The 22842-nt window shown below is 34.4% G+C and overlaps 1 protein-coding gene across 3 annotated transcripts; it reads right to left on the reverse strand.

Annotated features, from left to right (window-relative positions):
- Positions 1-585: 585 nt before the first annotated feature.
- LOC105317350 (interleukin-6 receptor subunit beta) lies at positions 586-22842 on the reverse strand. 3 transcript variants are annotated; one of them, XM_066066535.1, is made up of 16 exons: positions 22452-22842; positions 18593-18886; positions 9802-9982; positions 9215-9402; positions 8861-8997; positions 7171-7212; positions 5751-5904; positions 5320-5402; positions 4979-5210; positions 4481-4638; positions 3970-4141; positions 2671-2820; positions 2227-2382; positions 1854-1956; positions 1708-1762; positions 586-1532 (listed from the first exon to the last, which is right to left on the reverse strand). In XM_066066535.1, exons 1-16 carry the CDS (start codon positions 22639-22641, stop codon positions 876-878), a joined length of 2952 nt encoding a protein of 983 aa, XP_065922607.1. In that variant the 5' UTR covers positions 22642-22842; the 3' UTR covers positions 586-875. The 3 variants fall into 3 exon arrangements, with proteins under 3 accessions (XP_065922607.1, XP_034312167.2, XP_065922608.1); XM_034456276.2 differs by lacking the exon at positions 7171-7212; XM_066066536.1 differs by lacking the exon at positions 18593-18886 and having other exon boundaries at positions 22452-22836.

Raw genomic sequence — 22842 nt, forward strand, 5'->3', positions numbered from 1 at the left:
CTTTTTAAAATCATATACTGGTTTCATCTCGCTGGATATAGTCGATCAATGTTCATATCTGGTGCAACGTTTAACAAGACCAACCGTTTTCTCTTCTTCGTACAATAACATTCGAATCTTCGTGGAGAATTGTGATGAAGTAACTAGTTTTATCTACAACTCATAAAGACTTAACAACAAGAGAATGAAAATGACACATGATTTATATAATGACATACCTTTTAATCGGTTCGATAAACAATGAACAAGAAACATAAATAAAATCGTTACTTCCTGGTAATATGTAAATCTTTACATTGAGTCCTAAATATCTTTAAGAGTTTCAGAAAATTCAATGCAGTGGTTTAAGAAGGACTAAAAACAGAGAACCGACGGACTGAGTGACTAACGGACGGACGTGTCAAAAACTGTATAACATACATGTACATTATACGATATAAATATTTACATCTACCGAATACCAACTTTTAAAAAATCTGGGACTGCACGAAATAATCATGATGCTGTCATACTCAAATTCCCATACAAGACGCGAATTAGTCATGGCTTTTTCTGCAATGCTACCTTCATACCCCGAACAAATCACAAAAAAGAAAGCATTTTATTGTTTAAAATTGTATAGGTCAAGAAGAAAAATATGGTGTAAATATAATGCCACAATTCGTCCGTTTAAAGCTGACCATATAAATTTACAATAGACATGCATATTTTGTATGTTTTATTCAATATACAATATCAATCCAATGCACGTGTATCCTTGCTTATAGATAAAACCAAATTGAACAATGTTTATCATAAGTTAATAAAAGTTTTTCCCGAGTTTTTTTTTTTTTTTTTTTAAATAATCTCATACCGAACATATTCGACATTTCCCTTCATGAAAAATTTGAGAAATCGTTACATGTGACGTAATCACTATTATAGCAAACGACTGTCTGGCCCTTTGAATTACTGATATTAATTTGTGATGGGAGATAATCCGGCAAAGAACCACCGCTTGTTACTGAATCTGTTATGTCTTCATTGCCACAATCATTGTCTAAAACAGTACTAATATCGTCCATACTATATCGCTCGCTACCAACTGAACTGTCGTCTGCTTCGTGTACACTGTTGTCTGTCCCTGTCACTAATTGCTGAAGTTCGTCACAATTTTGCGAATGCTGTGAACTCTTGTATCTAGAACTCAAGTCTGATTTGTAAGCACTTTCTTCAGAGATGGGATTATTTTTAATTTCCAGTAATCGACTGCTTTCCGAAGAATCTGTTTCCATAATTCTCGTTTCTTCATCAAGTGCATCAAACTGAACACATTCAGGGTCGTAGTACTGGTCCGGGACACGCGCGCTGCTCATGATCTGTAGAGGTTGGTAATGAGTAGGCATCTCACTGGTCATGACGCTTCTCATAGGCCCAAATCCGGAGTCATGGGTTTCGCCGCTATGGTTGGTCGTCGATTGAGTGGAAGTAGAGGAGCCGTTCGAACTAAGCACCCCGCTTTCCCTTCCGCTGGTGGTCTGAGAATTTTTTTCCTGCAAGCAAACACAATTTAATAAACAGTCCAGTAAAACAAAATTATATGTTATTGATAAAGCATGGAACTTTAGAACCATTTTATCAAGGCCTTGTTAAAATGGTTCATTATTGTAGTTTATGAAAAGAGAGAGAGAGAGCGAGAGAGAGAGAGAGAGAGAGATTTTGACTTACCAGTACAATTTTAGGTAATTCAATTTCGTCTTTTCCCAGTGTTCTAAAATGCTTCCTGTTGATAGAAGTAAAAACTTTTCTGCACTATCTTAATCATTTACTACTGTCAAGCAAAAAATACCGAAGACTTTATAAAAAAATCTTACCACAAGCAGTATGGCACCATAATAGTAAGCGCAATGACCACCAACATTCCCAGAGTTATTCCAACTGCCGCGGCGACGCTATCATTTTCATTCTGACCAAGAACTGTAGCAAGAGAAATGATTTTCAAAGTTCTAGGTCAACCATGTTATATAAGACTGATCAAACTAAAATAATTTTTATTGATTATAATGGTAATACTCCTTAATATAGAATACGTAAGAATTTTGAAGAAACTTGATCGAAAGGTAAGCACAACAGTCAAATTACCAGCTTAACTCTTCCAAACCTGTCCACGATGACATCGAAAGCCACAGTTACACTAAAAATTACAACAGCGTATGAGTTTTTCAAAATACTGCTTTTAATACTTACAGTTTTGCTTTTTATAGATCATAAATTCGATTAGTCGGCTGGGGCCTCTCCCTGCGTCCGATACAGCCCCCACCCACAGTCTGTATTTGGCCGGAGCTAGGCCCCTGATGGTGTAATTCCTCTCATCCTTACTAACGTTCAGAGATTGAGTGGTATCTGTTATGAAAAATGGACGACACTCACATCACGAGACTGTTTTTTGGAACTTCACATGAAATCAAGTCGGGATGACTGGACGAATCATTTCTGAATATCTATAAGGTACTAATACTCGACTTCGCAAGATACATCTTTAAGAAATGTTTCGATCAAAAGCTTTAACAGGTCACCAATTTTTATCAAATCTTTAAATTCTACGGTATATGGCTGAAGATTTTTTTTACAAAAGTCTTAAAGTTTCTGACCAGCGTATGAATATCCATTTTATAGATTAATTATACATACCTTTGCAATTCCGCTCAGCACAATATGTAATGATGTATTGTATGACTTGGCCTCTGAACTCCTTACATTTGTATCGTCTCCACGCAATCTTCATTATACCCTGGTCAATTTCCTCTACTATAGATATCACGTCCAGTTTCTCGGATATTGCTGCAAATGTAGCACATCCCATTAATTAAAATTCAATGTGTCATAATATCTATGCAAAAAATGTATAAGAAAACAAATACTAGTCAGGGGTGTGCAATTACCATCGCCCGACGCCCGGGGCTATCGATTTTAGAGGTCGGGCTAGCAAAAACATTAACTGTGGTAGCCCGTCGGGCTAGTAAATCATAACCAGAGTTGGCAAAATATGCCGGTAAATTTGCAGTGTCCTAGTAGGAAAAGTGTATCGTCATTGTTATCACAGAGGCATAATATCTGCTCCTTTTAAGTCATGATAGCCTAAAAATTTCTTAAGCATTTTTTCTATTGCTACATTCTTCTGAGAAAAAACACTCGGCTGTAAGTTTCACACTTTGAAGTTTTACCGACAGTGTTGACCTGACCAGTGGCTAGACGAGATAGTCACGCCTCACTGCACATAGCTTCCGCAGTTACCTGTGCAGCTGTTTCAAGTGACATCACTGTAAAATGATTCCTTTTTCTGTAATATGTATTCATTGGCTTTTTTGAATATAATTTTTTTTACAGAGAGAGAGAGAGAGAGAGAGAGAGAGAGAGAGATGCATTACAGAGATATTATAAATTTCTGCACTAACTATTCTTATGAACACATTTTAAAGTGACCTGCTTGGTGAATTAAAAAAAATTCATATTTTGCATATTATTATTTGTGCATTTTCCATTATTTTTAATTTAAATTTACCATTACGTAATTAATTGCATAGTTGTATTTTGTAAATGGAAATTAAACAGGATAAAATGCATGCACACATAGATAGTTGCAGTGATTTTATAGAGTCTGTTCACATTCACAGTGTTATGTTTGGGTTTTATTATATAAACGGTACCCAAACCAATTTTGTAACTAAAATGTGAGAGATCAATTAAGTTGAATATTTTTGAACCAGTCTACCACAGAAAACATGCAAGTAATAAATATTTCGTATATTAATAATTATATACTAACTAGTGTCATACAGGGTTTTTTTTTAATAAAATGAAATGTCGACATGCCCGAAATAGTCTGGCTAGTAACTTTGAATCTTGGGCTAGTAACTTTGGTACTCCCCCTGGACTAGTGGCCAAATTTTGTAATTGCACACCACTGCTAGTAGGGATCAGATTACATACTTCTGTTAGTGAAATGCACACAGTCAGCCCACACTATTCCACTACTACTTCTTACTCCCCCGTAATATCCATCAGCAGCTATTCCGTAAATGTAGTCGTCAACAGTAGATCCGTTAGATACTTTTAATTGAAGCGTTGTGTTGACAACAGCTCCTAACCAATTTAACTCTTTCTGCAATAAAATCATGTTACTCAATATCAATGTTTGTGTACTTTCCGTGGGTGGGGGGAGGGGGTCCATGGATGAGGACCAAAAGCTGTTAAGGGAAGCTGGATCTTGCACTGTTGTGAAAATATCATTCTTATAAGAAAGGAAATAATAAGTTCTGGCAGCAAAGTTGTGCACGATGAGCAGAAAGTATTTCTTTAGTCAAGGGGGTAAGAGGACATAGAATAGGAACTTAATGCCACATTTTGACATTGCCATCATCAAGTGTCCTGCTTTTAACTTGTTTATTTATCTGTAACAGAAGTTTTTTTTTCTACAAAAGATTATCAACAAGTTATCTACCTGACATATTCCGTCTATGTTTTTCTTACACCAGACAACAGTGAAGTCTCCATTGAAGGGCTTGTTTCTAAAATCATCAGGATAGCTCCAAGTTAAGGTGACACTTTTAGACTCCTTGCCGTCACTTAACGCTTCCAAGTGGACTGGAGCTCTTGGCCCTAAGAACGAATTATAGAGCGTATGCAATTGAATGTTCTTATGAACAATAGCTTGATAGTATACTAGTATCGCATTTGGCAAGAGCCTATCAGAACGATAACATTTTTTTTTCGACATTAAACAGAATGCAATGTATCATCGTACCGTCAGGTTGCTATAGGGACTTTCCAACAAATTCTTTACCAAAAAAATGGTTCTATTCTATTTTCTACCGTTCCAAATGGTTAATATTCATCTGAATACCTCAGAAATGTATTATAGAAGAAAAGGCATCGCGCCATGAAAATAAACAAATAAAAACTTTGAATTTTAGCATATCATCATTTAAGAAAAACTTACACTGTGATTTCGGCGGTATGACTAACATTGAAGGTTCCATCAACGGAAACTCGTTCGTCTTTTCATTAAATGGTACGACACTGATTTGGACGGTGGCATTTGTGTTCAGTGGTAGCCTTGCCGATACCGAGTCTTCTGTGGCAAACACTGGTCTACTGTGTGCCGATTTTGGCGACACCGGCTCTACTTTGTACCGCATCATGTCGCATCTGTTGTCTTCTTCTTTGATTGGCTTGTAAGCAAAAAAAAACAAAAACAAAGTTCAATAAAGACACAGTTCTCACCGTGGAATATATTTTTTTTCGAAAATACTTTAAGGAAAAATACCGATATACCAGTACCTGCCAGTAGATTTGGATCTCGCTGCATTCCGGGGCAATACAGCTGAAAAATGACGGTTGTACCACAGGAACTGCCGATGGAACTATAGTGAAGAACAAAATTAAAAATAACATGTTGATGTTTAAGTCGCCATAAAATGCGTAGAAATGTCATGTTGTAATTTTTGAATTTACCGGGTGGCAAAAAATACAAAATTTACAACGAGACTTTTTTGATGTGTCAGAAACAATAAAGGCTTAACTAAGCAAAGCATTTCCGGTTGTTAGCCATTTTCTCTTGCAATCCAAAAACAATACTAATATTCAAAACAGAATCTTATTGTCTTATTCTTAGATTTTCTTACTCAGACCCAAAAAGGAGCCACATTACACTATTCAAATGAACCCCATATAGAGTCTACTAAAGAGGATAGAAAGAAACATCTCCTTACCATCCTCCAAAGTTCTGTCGGTGGTCATAAACGTCTCGGACCAGAAGCCCTTGACCTCCCCCGAGACAATAGGTATACACGATATCCGGATGTCGTACATTGTGTATGGGGTCAGATCAGTCAGCGTAATGCCCATTTCTTTAGTAGGCTTCATCTAGAAGATATTTACAAAATCAGTACTTGTACATGAATGTGTTGCTTTTAAGGTGGTATAGGACATCTGTCGATATTAGTGTGGATTAAAGTACTATATAATTGAAAAACTTTCACCGGTTTAGAGTTTTCAAATTTTACAATATTTAACCAAAAAATAGCTTTTGAAAATATTTGAAAAGGTAAAAATTGTAAAACCCTTAGCGGGATTCGAACTCATGACTTACAGGTTCATAGTAAACCCTCTAACCCACTGCGCTAAGGAGTTAGGTGACTATTTTTGGAAAGAAACTACTTATATAAAATTTTACACTTTATTTTATTGTTTATTTCAATAAACAATACGTCACAACATGGAAGTGTCCCATACCACCTTAATTACATGTAATCTGAAATAACCTTAAAACGTCAAAGATTTTTTAAAGATTTCCAATGATAATTTCTAACGTTTAAAAAACGTACACATTTATTATCAAATTAAAAAATAGAATATTGAAGATAAATAGGAATGAGTACGCTAAGAATGGAAATTAGAATACAGTTAATAATAAGTTAATAATAAGTTTGAAGGCTTTCTAACAAGTAAAAACGACAAAGAAAAGGAATGCAAACCTATTGTAAATTGACCGTGATTTGCTTTTGTCAGTAGTTGTATGAATGAAATCAAATTTCTTAAGAAATTGGAGAGAACTGGGAGGGAAATAATACTCGGTATGTATGAATATTCAGACGAAGAAGAGATCAATGAGTGGGGGAAAATGTTTCATTCGTTGTACATGTATTTGTTTTTGCACTCAAAAATGGCACAAGAAAGCAAAATTGTAAAAAAACAAAAACAAAAAAACAAACAAAAACAAACAAAAAAACCTTCTATGATGTTGGTTACACTTTGACTATATATTACAATATATAAATTTTTAATATTACATATTTCATATACATGTGTTAATTTTAATGGTAGTCACATAGAAACATAAGGCAAGTGAAAACCCCTCACCGACAACTATGACATATGATTTTCAAATACATGAACATGGACAACAAGGAAACGAAACAAAAACAAAGTTAGAAGTAACTAAAAAACACAAAACACATGTATTAACAACACATTCTCAATATCCTATTACCTGATGTTTTTTTTAAATCAAATATCAGTTGATATTATTGTTATTGCTTTTTAAGTTGTTGTTAGAATGAAAGTAGCTTGCTGTATTGTTGTTGTTTTTAGGCATCCTATACCACACATCTACACCGACAAAAAAGTTACCCGTGGATCAAAATCACTGATTTCCCGGCTATAAATTTCTTCCTGTAAATTGGCCACATAATATTCATAAAAGTTGCAATGCATTACCATACAGTAATCATGATGAACCATTCTTAAAACAATCAATAAAAATCCATCGGTGACTATCGAAAGCAACATATCATTGAGATGGTGACCATCCCAAAGGGCAATGTTTTAATAAATGCACGACAATGAAAAATATTTAAAGAATTTGCTTTGACCTTTGCCTTTAGAATATTTGTTCGACGTCATTGTACATCCCTTCCATACAGTCCTTAAGTAAAGTCTTCAGAACAGTTTGCCAAAGAAAGAAAATGAAATTATTGTTTGGACAAGGATTTTTTTTAAATGTTGCCTTGACCTTTGACTTGACCCAGGAAAAAACTCGATTGATGGTCACCACACAGACCATGCATACAGACAGCCTTTAAGTAAAGTCTGAGCAAGGTTGTGCAAAAGAGAGATATACATTATGGTATAAACAAGGATTTTTACAAAGATTTGCTTATTACCATGACGTAATAATTTGGCCAAGGAGGATAGAAATTATTTTCATATAAATAGTTGTTATTTACGACCTTAATCTATGATCTATAAGTCTGTCCTAAGTTATTGCTTCCATCACTTTTTCATGATTTTTAATAAAAATACACATACTGTGGAATCATTAGATTTCGTGGTGGTTCAATTTTCGTGGAATTCGTATGTACCTCTCATCCACGAATTAACACCTCCACGAATTAATAAATTATGGTTATAAAGTCATATTTCCTCTGTAGGTTTAACAGAATACACGAAATTACGTCTCCACGAACTTGTAAAATTTAAGCAATCCAAGAAAATTGACCCCTACGAAATTTAATGATTCCACAGTACCTGTGAAAGAAGTACAGTTGAAATCGATGAAATGGAAAATATCCAAGACATCTTCATTGATTAATTTTCCTTTTTCACTCATAAAAGTTTACAGGAAGGAAAACAAAATTCTTCGGAGATTTATAATGGGAAATGTTTACACATTTTCTCCATTCGGAAGTACTTGGGACACCTCGCGCAATTTTTCAACGTAATCATCCGGGCTTATTAATGGCTGGTGCAATGCAAAATCCCCGTAGACTTTCTATTTTGGAATGTGTATTGAAACCTGAAGCGTTTCAAAACAGATAATCTGGACATTTTTCATATTAGTGAATGAACCTAGTTTGACCAAAAAGGTATTTATTATTATCGAAATATCAAGGGAAAAGTGGTGGAAGCAAAAACTCGGGACAGAGTATTGAAAGATGAACCAAAGTCACTGCACTCCCTTTACTCAAAGGCCTTAGTTGGTGAAATATGAACCACATTGTGCAAAAGGGAGAGAAAAGGTATTGTTAAAATCATTTTAACCTGTCAAAGCAAATCAACGACTTTCATAAACAAATTAATCAAATTCAAACTGTTTTGGTTAATTTGTGTAATTCGTGAATAAAATTTATCCAGATAAAGACGATACCGGGTTGGTCTTTTGATGAAATCAATGCAAATTTGCAATAAATGTATTGGAGATTTGAAAAAATGGCATGCTTTTCAGTTTAATTGCTTCCAGCTACAAAAATGAGACTGCAATATCCAAACAAAAAGCAATGGGATATAATTAATTAATTTCATTATTAAAAAAATGACTTACTTTCCAATCGTTTTCCCACTGAGACTTGTATTCTATCTTGAAATGAAGTGAGACATAAGGCTTGGAGTGACTCCACAATAAATTTATTTCCGTTTTATTCACCCGTGTTAAAACGTTTTCGACTTTCGCAGGTTGAACTGAAAAAAGACAATTGAATTCTCATTGTGTTATGTTTCGGTTGATACCGAATAAATCAGAACCCTTGCTCTCTCTCTCTCTCTCTCTCTCTCTCTCTCTCTCTCTCTCTCTCTCTCTCTCTCTCTCTCTCTCTCTCTGAGATAAAGTCGAAAAAAAGATACAAATGCATCGCTTCCCAAACATACCATTTAAAGAGTACTTAAAATGATCAAGTACCTAGTTCATCCGTGTTAAAGTAGAACCGTGACGATACGCCTGCTTCCGGTCGTCTGCTGTTGGTGATATTGACGACAAACATGTAAGTTCCCCTTCTGTAACTCTCTCTATCGTCATTCTCCAACATCTTACACGTCAAACATTTCCCTTTGATTTGTATGTGTTTACAAGGAGACAAATGGGTATATCTGCAGAAAATAAAGATCATACTTCTAAATAATGTTACCCATTGTATGAGGACAGGCGCATTCGCAATAAAAGTGCGTTTATGCACTTGAAAGTGACCCACCGTTCACTTGGGCAATACAGCTTCGTACAAAATGCCGTTGCTTCAGCACACCTTCATATTTACTCTGTTCCGTCACATAACACGCCGTAACGCTTTCATACAACACTAAACAATTTCACATTGCGCTAAATCAGCATCACAAAACACGTGACATTCTTCTCAACGCACGTTTGATAAATTGCAAATGACCCTAATAGGACTCCATATTTACCATAGAACATATATATATGTCAGAAGCGATTGAATTTTTTAGGATGAAACACAAAACAATTTTGAGTGTCCAATAGATGAAACTTACACGCTCCAGAGTAACGTAACGTCGTAGTCGAGGTTAGTAAAATCTGGGACGGAGTCGTTGTATTGGACGGTTACGCTGACGTCACGAGTGTTCCTGTAGATCACCCCCAGGTCCCAGGCACACGTCATGTTTTGCCAGTTGTAGACTAGACAAGAGCCATTTGATACTTTCACCGGGCGATCTGTTGTCAAAAACAGTGAAATTAAACAGTATTTTCCCTATTTCTTCATTATTTAATTAATACAAAGAAAAAAGGTTAAGTGCTTCATTTATCTGAAAAATAAAATACAACATGTACGTATTACAATAATTTAGGCGACAATTAATTCACAGTATTCGTTAAGATAAAAACATGCAAACAAAATTACATTTGTTATAATTATATTTTTGACAGAATTCTTCTGAATGCATTACATGTAAAAAAAAAAAAAATCAAACAAAACACACTGTTCAAAACCTGTTGATTAGGCAAAGCATTTGCATAATATATTGTTTAATATTTGCATTATCAAGCATAATTATAACCATTTTTATTGGCCGATCTCTCTCTCTCTCTCTCTCTCTCTCTCTCTCTCTCTCTCTCTCTCTCTCTGAATTTTTCATATAGTGTGAGTAAAGAGTACATAGCTTATTGTTATTGTCGACCAGCGCGCTAAAAAGATATTCAACCAATTCTTGAAGTAACTACAACTGCCGGGGTACATGAAAGTCTAAAGACAATCTGTTCGCTTTAAAAATGAAGCCAAAATTTCGTTCGATCATGAAATGATACATTCATGGTCAAACTGAAGAGTTAAAAAAATATCATAATTATACCCGCACTTTCTAAAGAAAGTTCGGGTATATTGTTGTTACCCTGTTCCGTCCGTCCGTCTGTCCGTCCGTCCGTCCGTCTGTCCGTCCGTCTGTCACGTTTTACTTTCTCAAACTGCTCTTACATCTTATAAACCAGCAAACTGAACTCTTGGAGTTTGATTTGGGGTATCATGTTGTTTTGTAAAAAAGTTTCAAAAATTCTCTGTTAGTCCTGGGGGTCAAATAATTGGTAAAAAATGACGTTTTTTCACAAAAAACCTTCTTCCTCGAACTCCTCCTACATTTTCAAAAGTAGACAAATCATCTTTTGGAATATGTTTTAGGGTATCCTATAGATGCGCAATAAGGTTTCGGAATTTTCAATTTTGTCCTGGGGGTCATTTAATGGCTAAAAAATGACGTTTTTTTACAAAAAAACTGGTTTAAAAAACGTCATTTTTTTTAAGCAGTAGCCAAATGATCTTCTAGAATATGATTGGGGGTGTCATATTGAGGCATGATCAGGTTCCAGAATTTTTTTTTTAATTAAGGGGATCAGTGGGCAACAAAAAATGACGTTTTTTGGCAAAAAAAATATGGTTCCCAGAACTCCTCTTACAACTTTTGGAGTAGCTACATCATCTCTTGGGATATAATTGGGGCTGTCCTATAGATGTGCAATAAGGTTTTAAAAATTTAAATTTCATCCTGGGAGTCGAATAGTAGCAGAAAATTGACGTTTATCACTAAAAAATCAAACATTGATCCAAGAGCTCCTCTTATGATTTAATGGATAGACAATCATATCTTGGGATATGATAGGGACTGTTCTATAGATGTGCAGTAAGGTTTTCAAAATTTAAATTTCATCCAGGGAGTCAAAATGTAGCAGAAAATTGACCGTTTATCACTTAAAAAAAAACATAGATCCTAGAACTCCTTTTATGATTTAATGGATAGACACATCATATCTTGGGATATGAAAGGAACTGTTCCATAGATGTGCATTACGGTTTTGAAAAATTAAATTTAACCCTGAGGCCCATTACCTTCCGGTACATACCTTTTGATGCCCTTTAAGGATCAAGAATATATATGGTTAAGGGGTGGGGATCTCAACCGTTTTCGAGATATTCGTGCACTTCCTGTTCAAGGGGGGTCATGACAACCCCCGGGGCCCATGACCTACATACCGTTTGATGCCCCTTGACACAAGGTACAAGAATATATATGGTTTAAGGGTGGGGATCTCAACTGTTTTGAAGATATTAAGGGACTTGCTGTTTGAGGGCGTCAGGACCACCCACAGGGCCCATGACCTACATAACATTTGATGCCCCTTGACATCAGAAACATGAATATATATGGTTTAGGGGTCATGATTATAACAGTTTCTGAGATATATGGTAATTTCAAATTCCTGGGGGGTGGGGATGACCCCAGGGGTCAGATCTAATAAACCCTATATATTGCCAGTAACAGCCAATATATGATTATGAAAACCCTATATTATTATCTTTGTCCGTTTTCAAGTTACCATTTACAATAGAGTCTATGATTCTTTCTACAAGGTTCAATGTTAGACCCCACACCCTTTTGACACCCCCCCTCCCCCCCCCCCCTCCCCCGAAAAGTGGTTGTCTAACCCAAAATGAGAAAAATCAAACCAGGGTGCACAACTAGATTTGCAGGCCTATCATATCCTTGAGTTTTGTACAATTATGTTCAGCCATCTCTGAGAAACAAGTCAGAGCGGGAAAGAAGAAAAAGAAGATGAAGAATATATACATGTATTAAGAACCGTACAAAAACAATAAGTCTCCAAACTTCATTCAGGAGACTTAATAATTAATAAAGATTAAATAGAGATAGGATCATCAAACATCAATAATTTAAAGATAATTGACAATTTCTGATTCTAAGGGGGTCAGGATGACCCCTTAGGGTCATGACTTACATGCCATAATGATCTGATGCGCCTGCATGACCTAAGGAGGAATAATATCTTTGGATTAAGGTGGGGATCTCAATGGTTTTTATGATATTTGATAATTTCAGGAAGAGCACTTGGGATCATGACCTACATACCATCTTAAATGCCTTGAACAAAGAAACAATAATATAATATGTACATGATATATGATTCAATTTAAGAACCCAGATATAGATCAATCATCTGTTTTGTAATACTTCCTATGTATATATACATGTACATGTATTAGTTTGTGTTTTGTTCTATACTATTCATGTTCATGACTGTAGTATGGCTTAGTCTTATTTTAAATTACATTAAAAAATTGTCAAATATATGACTTGGAACCCCCACTCCCAAACAAACTCAAATATAAACTGTTCTCTCTCTCCCCCCCCCCCTTCCTTGTCGAATAATCTATTAAAATCAAAATATAATTTGGGTGTCTAAAAACTTTTATAAACTGGTAAAAAATGTTATTCTTAAAAAAAATTACATTACACCTTGCATAATTGACAAATGATCTATTAAGATACGGTCAGAGGTCATATTTCTACCTTGGGATCAATAAGTAGTATTCATTGACAAGTTAAAATTAATTAATAACAATAAATGATTCAAATTATAAATGTTTATACTCCACATTCACCCCCCCCCCCCCAATCTAACCTGCTTATAAAGATTCAGTCTTCTTAATACATTCTTACATGTGTACAGTAGCAAATTTTAAATCATTTCTTGATTGCTTTTTCTCTCGTGATTCACATTAACATTTTGGAAATTGCTTAATTCAATTTTTAAGATTTATAAACAAAATGTTATATGCATCACTGCCATGTGTATTCACCTATTTGGGGCAATTGTAAAGTCTCCTAAACAAAGCAGTGACATCATTAGGCTAGGAATTCCCCACATGGATCAAACACTACTGTATAACATATGAATAAGATAAAATACATTATTATTTCTAGTTCTAAAATGTCAGGGTGTCTCCAAGGGGGCATAATCTTACAATACAATTTTACGCGCAATGACACAAAGAGCAAAAATAAATTAAACGGTTTAGGGATGAGGATCTTAGATCTCAGAAGTTAACAAAATATACAGTGTATCATATCATTTCCTATTTCATAAAGGCGGGGGGGGGGGGGGGGGGGGGGGGGGGGGGGGGGGGGGTTAAAGACAACACCTGGGGGTCATTAATGTACTTTACACCAGTTGATGCATCATAATGACTTTAGAAGATATTTTGTATTTTCCTGTTTCGTGGGGTCAGAACAGTCCCATAAGGTCATGACCTACATTGTATTTGATGCATTATAATACATTAAGAAAGAAATACTCCTTCCTTCCTATTATTACTCATATAAAAAATATAAGTGTCTACACTTACTTACATATGAAATACACAAATTTAATAAGAAATTGTTTATACAGGGTCAATATGGGGTCAACTCAACAGTGCATGCAGTCTGACAAATGAAAAAAAATAACTTTTGCAACTAAAATGACAGAAACTTTACAAATGCGATAGGATAGGTATCGATGATAAGCTTATTTAAATATTAAAAAGATGATGATACAGTATGCTGTCAAAGGGAGATTACATTTAGAAAGTGAAAGTAGAACTTATATACATGTGTATGTATGCTGGCAGGAATCCCATGCTGGCATCTTATTATATTGTGCTACTGCTACTACATGTATTATGCTTACCTAAATTGGTCAACATCATAATGATAATCCAATTAAAACACAATAATGAATTCCTTTAGCTGATCTTAACTACCGTAATCCTTTTCTGCATACGGAAAACACAGACATGTATGTATGGGTGTTGCTAAAACGCGGAACGGAAAACGGAACGGAATGGAAAATATCATCACGTTTATCCCTTAAAAAGGGTATAGACTGGCCAGAAACGATTTACTTTGTATCTTTTATTTATATCTAATGAATGATTATCAACATGTTGCTATCTTATTAATATTCATATGAATGTCTATCAATTATAGCATTGTATTCATTCGGCTTTAGTTGAGTACGAAACGGAAAAATCAAATGTATACGAATTGTGAAACATTAACATGATTAAACGAGCAAATTAGCTATAACTTTTTACTTATTTCTCTTATATGGTATTGCTGGCATATTAGCGTAACGTACGCAGTTAGTGAAAGCGTTTTATGCGTGTTTTGAGTATTTTTATATTATTTTCAAATATGATGTACATGTATATACTTACATCAAAATTGAATTTTCGGTGTTCTAGACGATCTTTTATCATACAGACGATACAGTATCATTGAGATGGAAGAAAAAAACTGTAGGACTGACGACATTAAAAAATTAAAATACAGTAAACATTAAAATACCCGGTAATTTGTGAAACTAGTAATTTGTGAAACTAGTATTTTTAGCAATGCAATTTTGTTTACGTTTGCATTACAAAGCATGCAGTTGTTTATTCCAGCAACTATATACATATGATCCGAATAGAGAGCTCGAGACGTTGCCTGGTTTGATTTTCCGATTATATATTGGGACTATAGTCTGTCGATCCCAAAATATTCATGCAGCACATTTGGACGATTTATAATGGAAAATGTTGACATCTTTTCTCCATTTGGAAGTCACTCAGAAGACCTTGCACAATTTTTCAACACCATCATCCGGGTCTGTTAAAATGCAAAACCCCGTAGACTTCTTTATTTTTAGCCGTGTATTTATACCAGCTGATAAGCTAGAGAGGACGTTTTAAAGAAAGAATAATGAGAATGTTTAATGCTTCTAAAAGAGAATCGCTTGAACCCTGAGGTATATATAAATATACAGCAAAAAGTGAATCGAGGATATTTTGGGACAGAATATAGTGGTCAATGCATGTACTGTTAATTTTGAGGAAATAAATATTCTTGAATAAATAATCTAATATTGCTAATCTTTCAAAAAAAATTAAAAAGGTACATAAAGTATATCGTTTGAGCATACTTAACAAATCTATGAGGTAAATAACATTAGATAAGATTTTCCGTTTTCCTTCCGTTCCGTTTTCCGTTCCGCGTTTTAGCAACACCCATGTATGTATACACGTGAACCCATCTAATCGAAGAGCTGGGTAAAACTAGTACCCGCTAATGAGACATGCAAACCTGTGTTGTGTACGTAACTTCAGACAAAGATCAGTCATTTGTAACATGCATGTATTTTTATGACCTATTCTTCAAATCCACTTGCACTATTTTATTAGGTAAATAACAGCTTTAAGGTGGTGCAGGACACCTGCATATTGTGATGTACATGTATACTTCCTATTGAGATAAACAATAAAGTATGTTGACTATTGATTAAATATTTACCCCCCAAATAATGTTACCTAACATTGAAGCGCAATGGGTTAGAGCGTTTACATGTCTGTAAGAGCATTGGGGTCCAAGGTGTATTTTTGGTAATTTACGAATTTTCATGGGGAGGGGGGGTCTGGACCCCTCACTCCCACCCCTTCTCTAAATCTGTGCACACGATGATGTTCATGTAGGCACACAGAAGCAAATCTAAAACCGGCAACCGCCACGGGGAGGGGGCATAATTTAATTTTTAATTTTGTTTGTAATAATTATATAGACCATTATACTTCCTATGACATAAAATGTTAAGATTATTGATTAACTGAAAATTCACTGCAAACAGTTCTACCCCAAATTGCACATAAAGTGCTGCTCATGTCACGATGTGTATTATCATATGGGCAGGGATCTCATCCTTCAGTTATGAAAATTATAATTTTTAAATGTATTACCGGAGTTTGCATGTATAGCCTTCATTTTTAATTAAACTGGTATAAAACAGTGTTATTTAGGGGCAAACACATGGTGCGGGTATTACTGTCTAATGACAGCATCTAGTTTAAATATGTTAACATAATACATAAAAGTCACTTGAAATCAAACGTTGCCACCTAATTATTAACGAAACACTGACTTGGTCTGTTTGTGTATGCATGAATGTGAAAAAATTGCAAATAAAAAACCCCCCAAACACTGACTTCTTGATATTGCGTTTAAAATCAGACAGGTTTTATCAGTACGTAGCTGTATGAACACAATTAGATTTCTTTAGATTTACGAGAGAAAATTCCTCAGACAAGTCATTACGAGTAAATGGATACGAAATAGCACAAATGTTCTCTGTAAATTTCGAGTAAATGGATACAGAATAGCACAAATGTTCTCAGTAATCTTAGCTAAAATATTTTCGGTGGTCCAACTAAAGACAAAAGTTATATTTTTTTAAAAAGTTAAACAAGGCACGAAGTGCATATTTAAACTATACAATTGTTGACAACAAACAAGTCTTTGAAAACATGCTTTATTATTTTTCTATTTATTTTTTTTGGGGGGGGGGTTGTTTTAAAATGTTTTGTTTTCACCGTTTCGGGATTGAATTTCAACTACTGCGTATCCAACAGTGGTTAAATTGAAACAAAGACAATGCCTAAATAACTTGCAAGTTCTTTTTCTTCCTCTTCTCTCGTTATACATTTTACTTGAAAAAACTTGTTGATAACATCGACTGATGCATGTATAACAACAGACTCCGAGGTCGAGTATCGTAAAAAGTAAAATCGTTCGATTTGGATTATAGCAGAATATAGCAGGCAATATAAAGCACGTCACTTTTACGTCTGCTCTTTGATTAATAAAGCGGTTGATTCGCAAGAACATTAAAACATTTTAACTGCTCTGCAAAAATAAAACCCATCTCGTTATCAAAAAAAAAAAAAAGGAGAAACGTACCCTCACAAAAAATTTGCTCGCCTGATAATGATAAATCTCAAACAATTTAATACAATACGTGAGCATTAATATTTGATTTATTAATGCTGTTAATTATACTTTTAGTTTTTATGTTTTTAATGTCGTCCTGAGTGAGTGAGTAAGTATACATATTATTAAAATAGTATTCATCACACAAAATAAATTGCATGTTAATACACTTCCGGAAATTTTGAGGATTATAAGATTAAATACACTGCACATCGATTAAATACATGCTTTTAAGAACAAACTTTAAATACCAGTTTATAGTTTTCATTCATACGCAGAAAGCCTATCAAAGTATTACGATAGAGGGTCCCATTAATATTCTTTCCCTCACATTTAAACGTTAGAAGAATTCGGGGCCATAAAAACTTATACGATCTCAATCTTACTTTTCCTCCGAGCCCATATGTATATATCGTATGTAAATTGATATTTATCGAGATCAAAAGTGACATAAGTTTAATGGCCTCCACAGTCAAATCTCTGTTGGCCAGTTGGTGATTGCTATTACAACATTGGGGGTTTCTTTATCGTGCCAGTGACTATACCGTTACCCCAGTTCTTAATGACACACGAGACGTTCCTCAGTTTTATATAATTTTCTATGATATTTTATTCCTTGTTTATTATAATTTAAACCTGTTAATTCCCCAAAATTCATATGGTACATTACCATGCTCTTTTCGAAGCTAGAATATTTTGCGTTTTTATTAAAATAGCATGCAAAATGCATTTGAATGCCTATAAATAAAGCCATATTATACATTTTCAATTGAACACTTTATCTAAATAAAAAAAAAGAATCATATAACATGAAAAATATAATTATAAAATGACTAAGTGGAAATCTTCACATTGTGAAGATAGAAAAAATTGAAGATAGGTCGCGTCTGACCTTAAAAAAAATTCGATTAGAATTCTCTAGAAAATACGTCCAGGTGAGCTAAAATAAGGAATCCGATACATAATTGCGGAGAAAGTAGGTCGGTCAGGATCATTTCATTCCTTCGTGTTCGGTCATAAAACTCGTATCATTAGTTAAATAACTTTTAATAACGCAATGTCTAATTTGGAAAAGTATTTTCGTAACTACTTTCCAAAAGATAAATGTTATCACGGGAATAGTTAGGAAGAAAAGACAAACTGACGCAGACATGCATGCAGTTAAAAAAAACCAGGCACATGAAATACATTTTCTTACTCTCTATATTAAGGAACCGTTCCTCTGATTTGCCTTCGCACAACGGGGAGGTGCAGTTATACCATAAAAACGCCACTCTTTCTGGGACCGAATTAACAGAAACAACATCTTGTGCGTGTGCAGTGACAGTGGAGTTGTCATTTTCTATGACATAGCTTGAAATATTCAAATTTTGCTCATTCCATTTTCTGATTGAGACGTGATTTTCAGAGCCAGAGGTGTTGTAAACAGTCCGAAATCTATAAAGCGTGCAAGTTAGATTTGTCTGTTCTCCTAAGAATATATATAAAGGATCTGCAAATATAATAGAGAACAGAATGAAAAGCAAAGATATATAGAAGAAGACACACGTGTAGTGACCTCAAATTGCAGGTGCAAAAACTAAAAAAAAATCTCCTGAAATAAAATATAGAGTGCAATTTTAAAAAAAAACAATTAGAACCACTTTAACAAAACATTGGGCTTCTGGTTGGACGTAACTATTTCTTGCATTAAAACAAGCCAAAAATGACGCTGGTTTCGAGTGATATTTTATGTGCATATATTTACATTTTCAACTGTCTTTGTCTGTGATAACATTACGAATCAATTTTGAACCCTAAAGCCCAATAGGTAGCAAGGGACAGTTTCGAATAAAGTAGCCGTCAAAATTTTTGTAAAATTGAGAGTTGCTGTACTTGAAGGCTTATGAGTGTTGCTAAAATTCATGAAATGATTTTTGATGATTATCATTAGTTAGAGGGATGTCTCTTGTTGAAATTGATATGCAATATGTAGGCCCCTTATGTTAGGTACATGAGAATCAGAAGTAAAATGCGAAACCTGCGGCTATGACTGTTGTGCTGACTTTACACAGTGAAATTGCAAGTTACAGACGGGAGGTGAAATAACACGAAAAGTAGGTGGATGGGGGACATTGAAAACTATACACCGGTAAGTTTGTGACATGTGATAGTGCAACATGCACGCGGTACGGAAGGTCAACCCTCTGCAGGGAATTAGCTGGGGGAGGTCTAAAAAGCTGAAAAATCATGAAAAATTAGCAAAATATGAAAGGGTCAAAATCTCATAAAAACCAGTATGTAGAGAATTTTACAGGTTTTGATTAGTAATTTTCTTCAGAAATTGGTGATTGGCCTTATAAAGAGTGAATTAAAGGTATTTGTGCTGAATGGGAACTGAGGAAATTCTAGTTACAAAGTTCCGAAGACATGCAACCCTTGGCTACAATGAATTGTATCAAAAAAACTGTCCCCTGCCACCAATAATTTCATAAAACATGTGTGACACAAAATGGGCGTGTCTTATAGCAGAACCGAAAACGGTATTGGATGCGCCACGTAGTAATACATAGCATGTGCTACATCACAAAATAGTGGTTTTAATATAATGTTGTTTTTAAGTGTACAAATTAGAAATAATATAAATATAAGTAATAAGGAATCATTCTTTGCATGTATATGAGGTGATAATTTCGGTCGGAGCGTGGTCAAATCTATCATAAAGCCCTTCGGGCTTTATTGGATTTGACCACGCCCCGACGGAAAGTATCACCTTTTAATACTCAAAGAATGATTCCTTAAATATTGCATAGTCGTAGCTCAAAAGGCAGACGAAAAAGACAGGCATACATCATATTGCTGTTTGAATGATACAGATGCCCAATGTACAAGCTCTTTTTAAAATGGTTCCGATTTCAAACTACAGTAGGTGCGGAATAAACGGTGCATGGTGGGTTTAAGGCACTGGGGTGGGGATTGTGAGAGCTTGCTTAAGCAAAAATGATTCAAAAGTAAAATTCGATAACTTCATTTATATTAACACCCCGGTTTTTTTTGTGTGTTTTTTTTAAATATTTTTTGAGACTATAGTCTTATGAGTTAGGTGTGGTTGTTTAATGATCAATTTTTCTTTTGAAAATGTAAAAAAGCATTTCATTGAATTCATTATAATTGAATTGAAGATTGTGTTGCCTTTGTTTTTTAAGAGTTATCTTTCTTTTCATTTGTTGGAGTTATTGCCCTTGTTAGGAAAGTCTCGTCAGCCATGTTTGCTGATCGTTGTTTGTAGTTCGAGGCAATTGTGGCCTACCACAGTGTAAGTTAAATGTTTATTTGTCTTATGCATTGTGTAAATGATTAGATATGAATGTAGGCTATCTTCTGATGCAACCTTTTTTATGCATGGTGTCTAATTTCTGCAAAATAACTGTTCGATGTTTTATACACATGTACTACACGTGGTTGACAGTCAACTTTTAATTATTGCAATTTAGGAAAGATTTACTCATAATTCTGTCTTCTATATTTTGTAAGTGATTTAACTATTATCTATAAGTAATTTAGCGAGAAATTTGTTAGGAAATTTGTATTATTTACAAACCTCCCCTATTTGTTCTAAAAAAGTATGGAACACTGTTCCTGTCATAATTCATTTTATTTCTAGTCTATTGTCACATTGCTGTAATTGTTTTTTGTATTCTTTCAGCTTTTTACCTTACACAATAAAGGTTATACTACTGTCTCCAGGACAGCACAAAGATCGCTCCACAATAGTTTCATAATTACAATACAATATTCTTACATTTCCGTATTTTTGTTAAACTGCTCAGATATGACATCGGGTTTTTTTCTTATAAAACGGCAGAACATATGAAATTGTTTTAGGAAAGAGGAAGTTTCTGATAAAATACCAATACACTAACATTTCAATACGCATAAAAGAAAATCATTAATCAAGATAATAAGTAGATGGGAGTTGGGGGATGGGTCTCGGCTAACTTACTCCCTTTTTCGATCCACCTTTTTAAGAATACTTGCCACGATTGTAATATTGTCTAAACATATCAAGCCATCAGACTTAGATCTTAAATCTTGAATACGTAGTTAATCTCTTTAATAGCTTCAATGAAGTACTCGTCCGCTGCACAGATTTTAGATAGTAAGCTGTTTGCGTGTATGCAATATTTGTATGGAGTTGTCGGCCAGATCGCAGGATGATTTGATCCATGGCGTCGTTTATACAGAGAAAATTTCGAAACGTACGTCAATATTATTCAATATATAATTTAATTCTCTAAATGAATACGTTATATCTACTCATGCACATATGTATAAATCACCAACAAAGAAAACGGAAGGGCCATTCATGGTTAGATTGTAGGAGAATGCAGGAGGTGTAAGAGTTTATTAAATTTTAAATATTAACATGATACATGTTTATATATACTAAATATATCAACGGGTGATATCTACACTGAATGTTTTCACTGAAAAAGTGCCTATGCATACACATTCAATTTGATCAATCGCACGAAGGTTTTGGTTCATTGAACTTTTAAGTTTTAGGATTTAAAAAACTTTTCAAAAGCTTAGAATTAACTTCCTCCCGATTGAATAGGACAATCCCAGCAAGTGTGTTTTAAATGTGACACTGTACAGTTCAATTAAACCTACAGACTTGCTCATGAAATGCGGACAATATAAAGATATTTTTTTAAGAAAGAGAAACGGTCATATAAGCTTTTAAGGTGCATATTTTACCTCCATCCATCCAGAATTTTATGTCATTGGAACAAGTCTAGGATAATGTATCTTTAACAGATTTTTAGAGGGGGAGGGGGTTAGGAAGTGGGGTTTTACGATGGTCATACATGATCATTGATAAAAAAAAATTACCTACATGTATACATTTGAATATGCGTAAACATGTATTTTTTAATAAAATAATATAGGTAATGTGATGCAATAATAGTCGTTATAAATTTTAGCAGAATAGAATTAAAAAAAGAAGAAAAAGATATATAAATAATAAATAAGAATATACTCCTATACTACTTTGTCACCCCAAGCGTACTTACCCGTTTTTAAAGTTAAATTGCATTGATCCTCCGAAGTCACAAGCGTACAAATACACAAAAATAAAACGATTTGAAGTGTGCACCTTAATGCTTTCATGCTTCTCCATTCACGTACTACAGGTAAACAAATACACATTATGTACACTGTACAGCAGTATGGATCAGTAGGAAGTATATCAATCCGGCACATGTACTAACGCAATTAAAGATCGGTTGGGTGTTTTTTTTTCAACCGAAAATCGAGCGATGTGGATGATTCCGCATAACCAACATGTCCTAATGTACCTTTGTAAGATTATTATTATGTTTTCACGTACTAATAAACATATTGATCTCAAACACATCGAAGAACCATCCAGAGGACTTTAAAAACACATGCGGCTTTTAAAGT

Source organism: Magallana gigas, chromosome 7 (genome assembly GCF_963853765.1).
Source record: "Magallana gigas chromosome 7, xbMagGiga1.1, whole genome shotgun sequence".
Taxonomy (NCBI): Eukaryota; Metazoa; Mollusca; class Bivalvia; order Ostreida; family Ostreidae; genus Magallana; species Magallana gigas.

Coding starts and splice junctions, on each gene's coding strand:
- LOC105317350 (XM_066066535.1), bottom strand. CDS start 22,641: ATGTGCCGGATTGATATACTTCCTACTGATCCATACTGCTGTACAGTG. Junction 9,403..9,801: donor GTTACGTTACTCTGGAGCGT/GTAAGTTTCATC, acceptor TATTTTCTGCAG/ATATACCCATTTGTCTCCTT. Junction 1,533..1,707: donor AATTACCTAAAATTGTACTG/GTAAGTCAAAAT, acceptor GTTTGCTTGCAG/GAAAAAAATTCTCAGACCAC.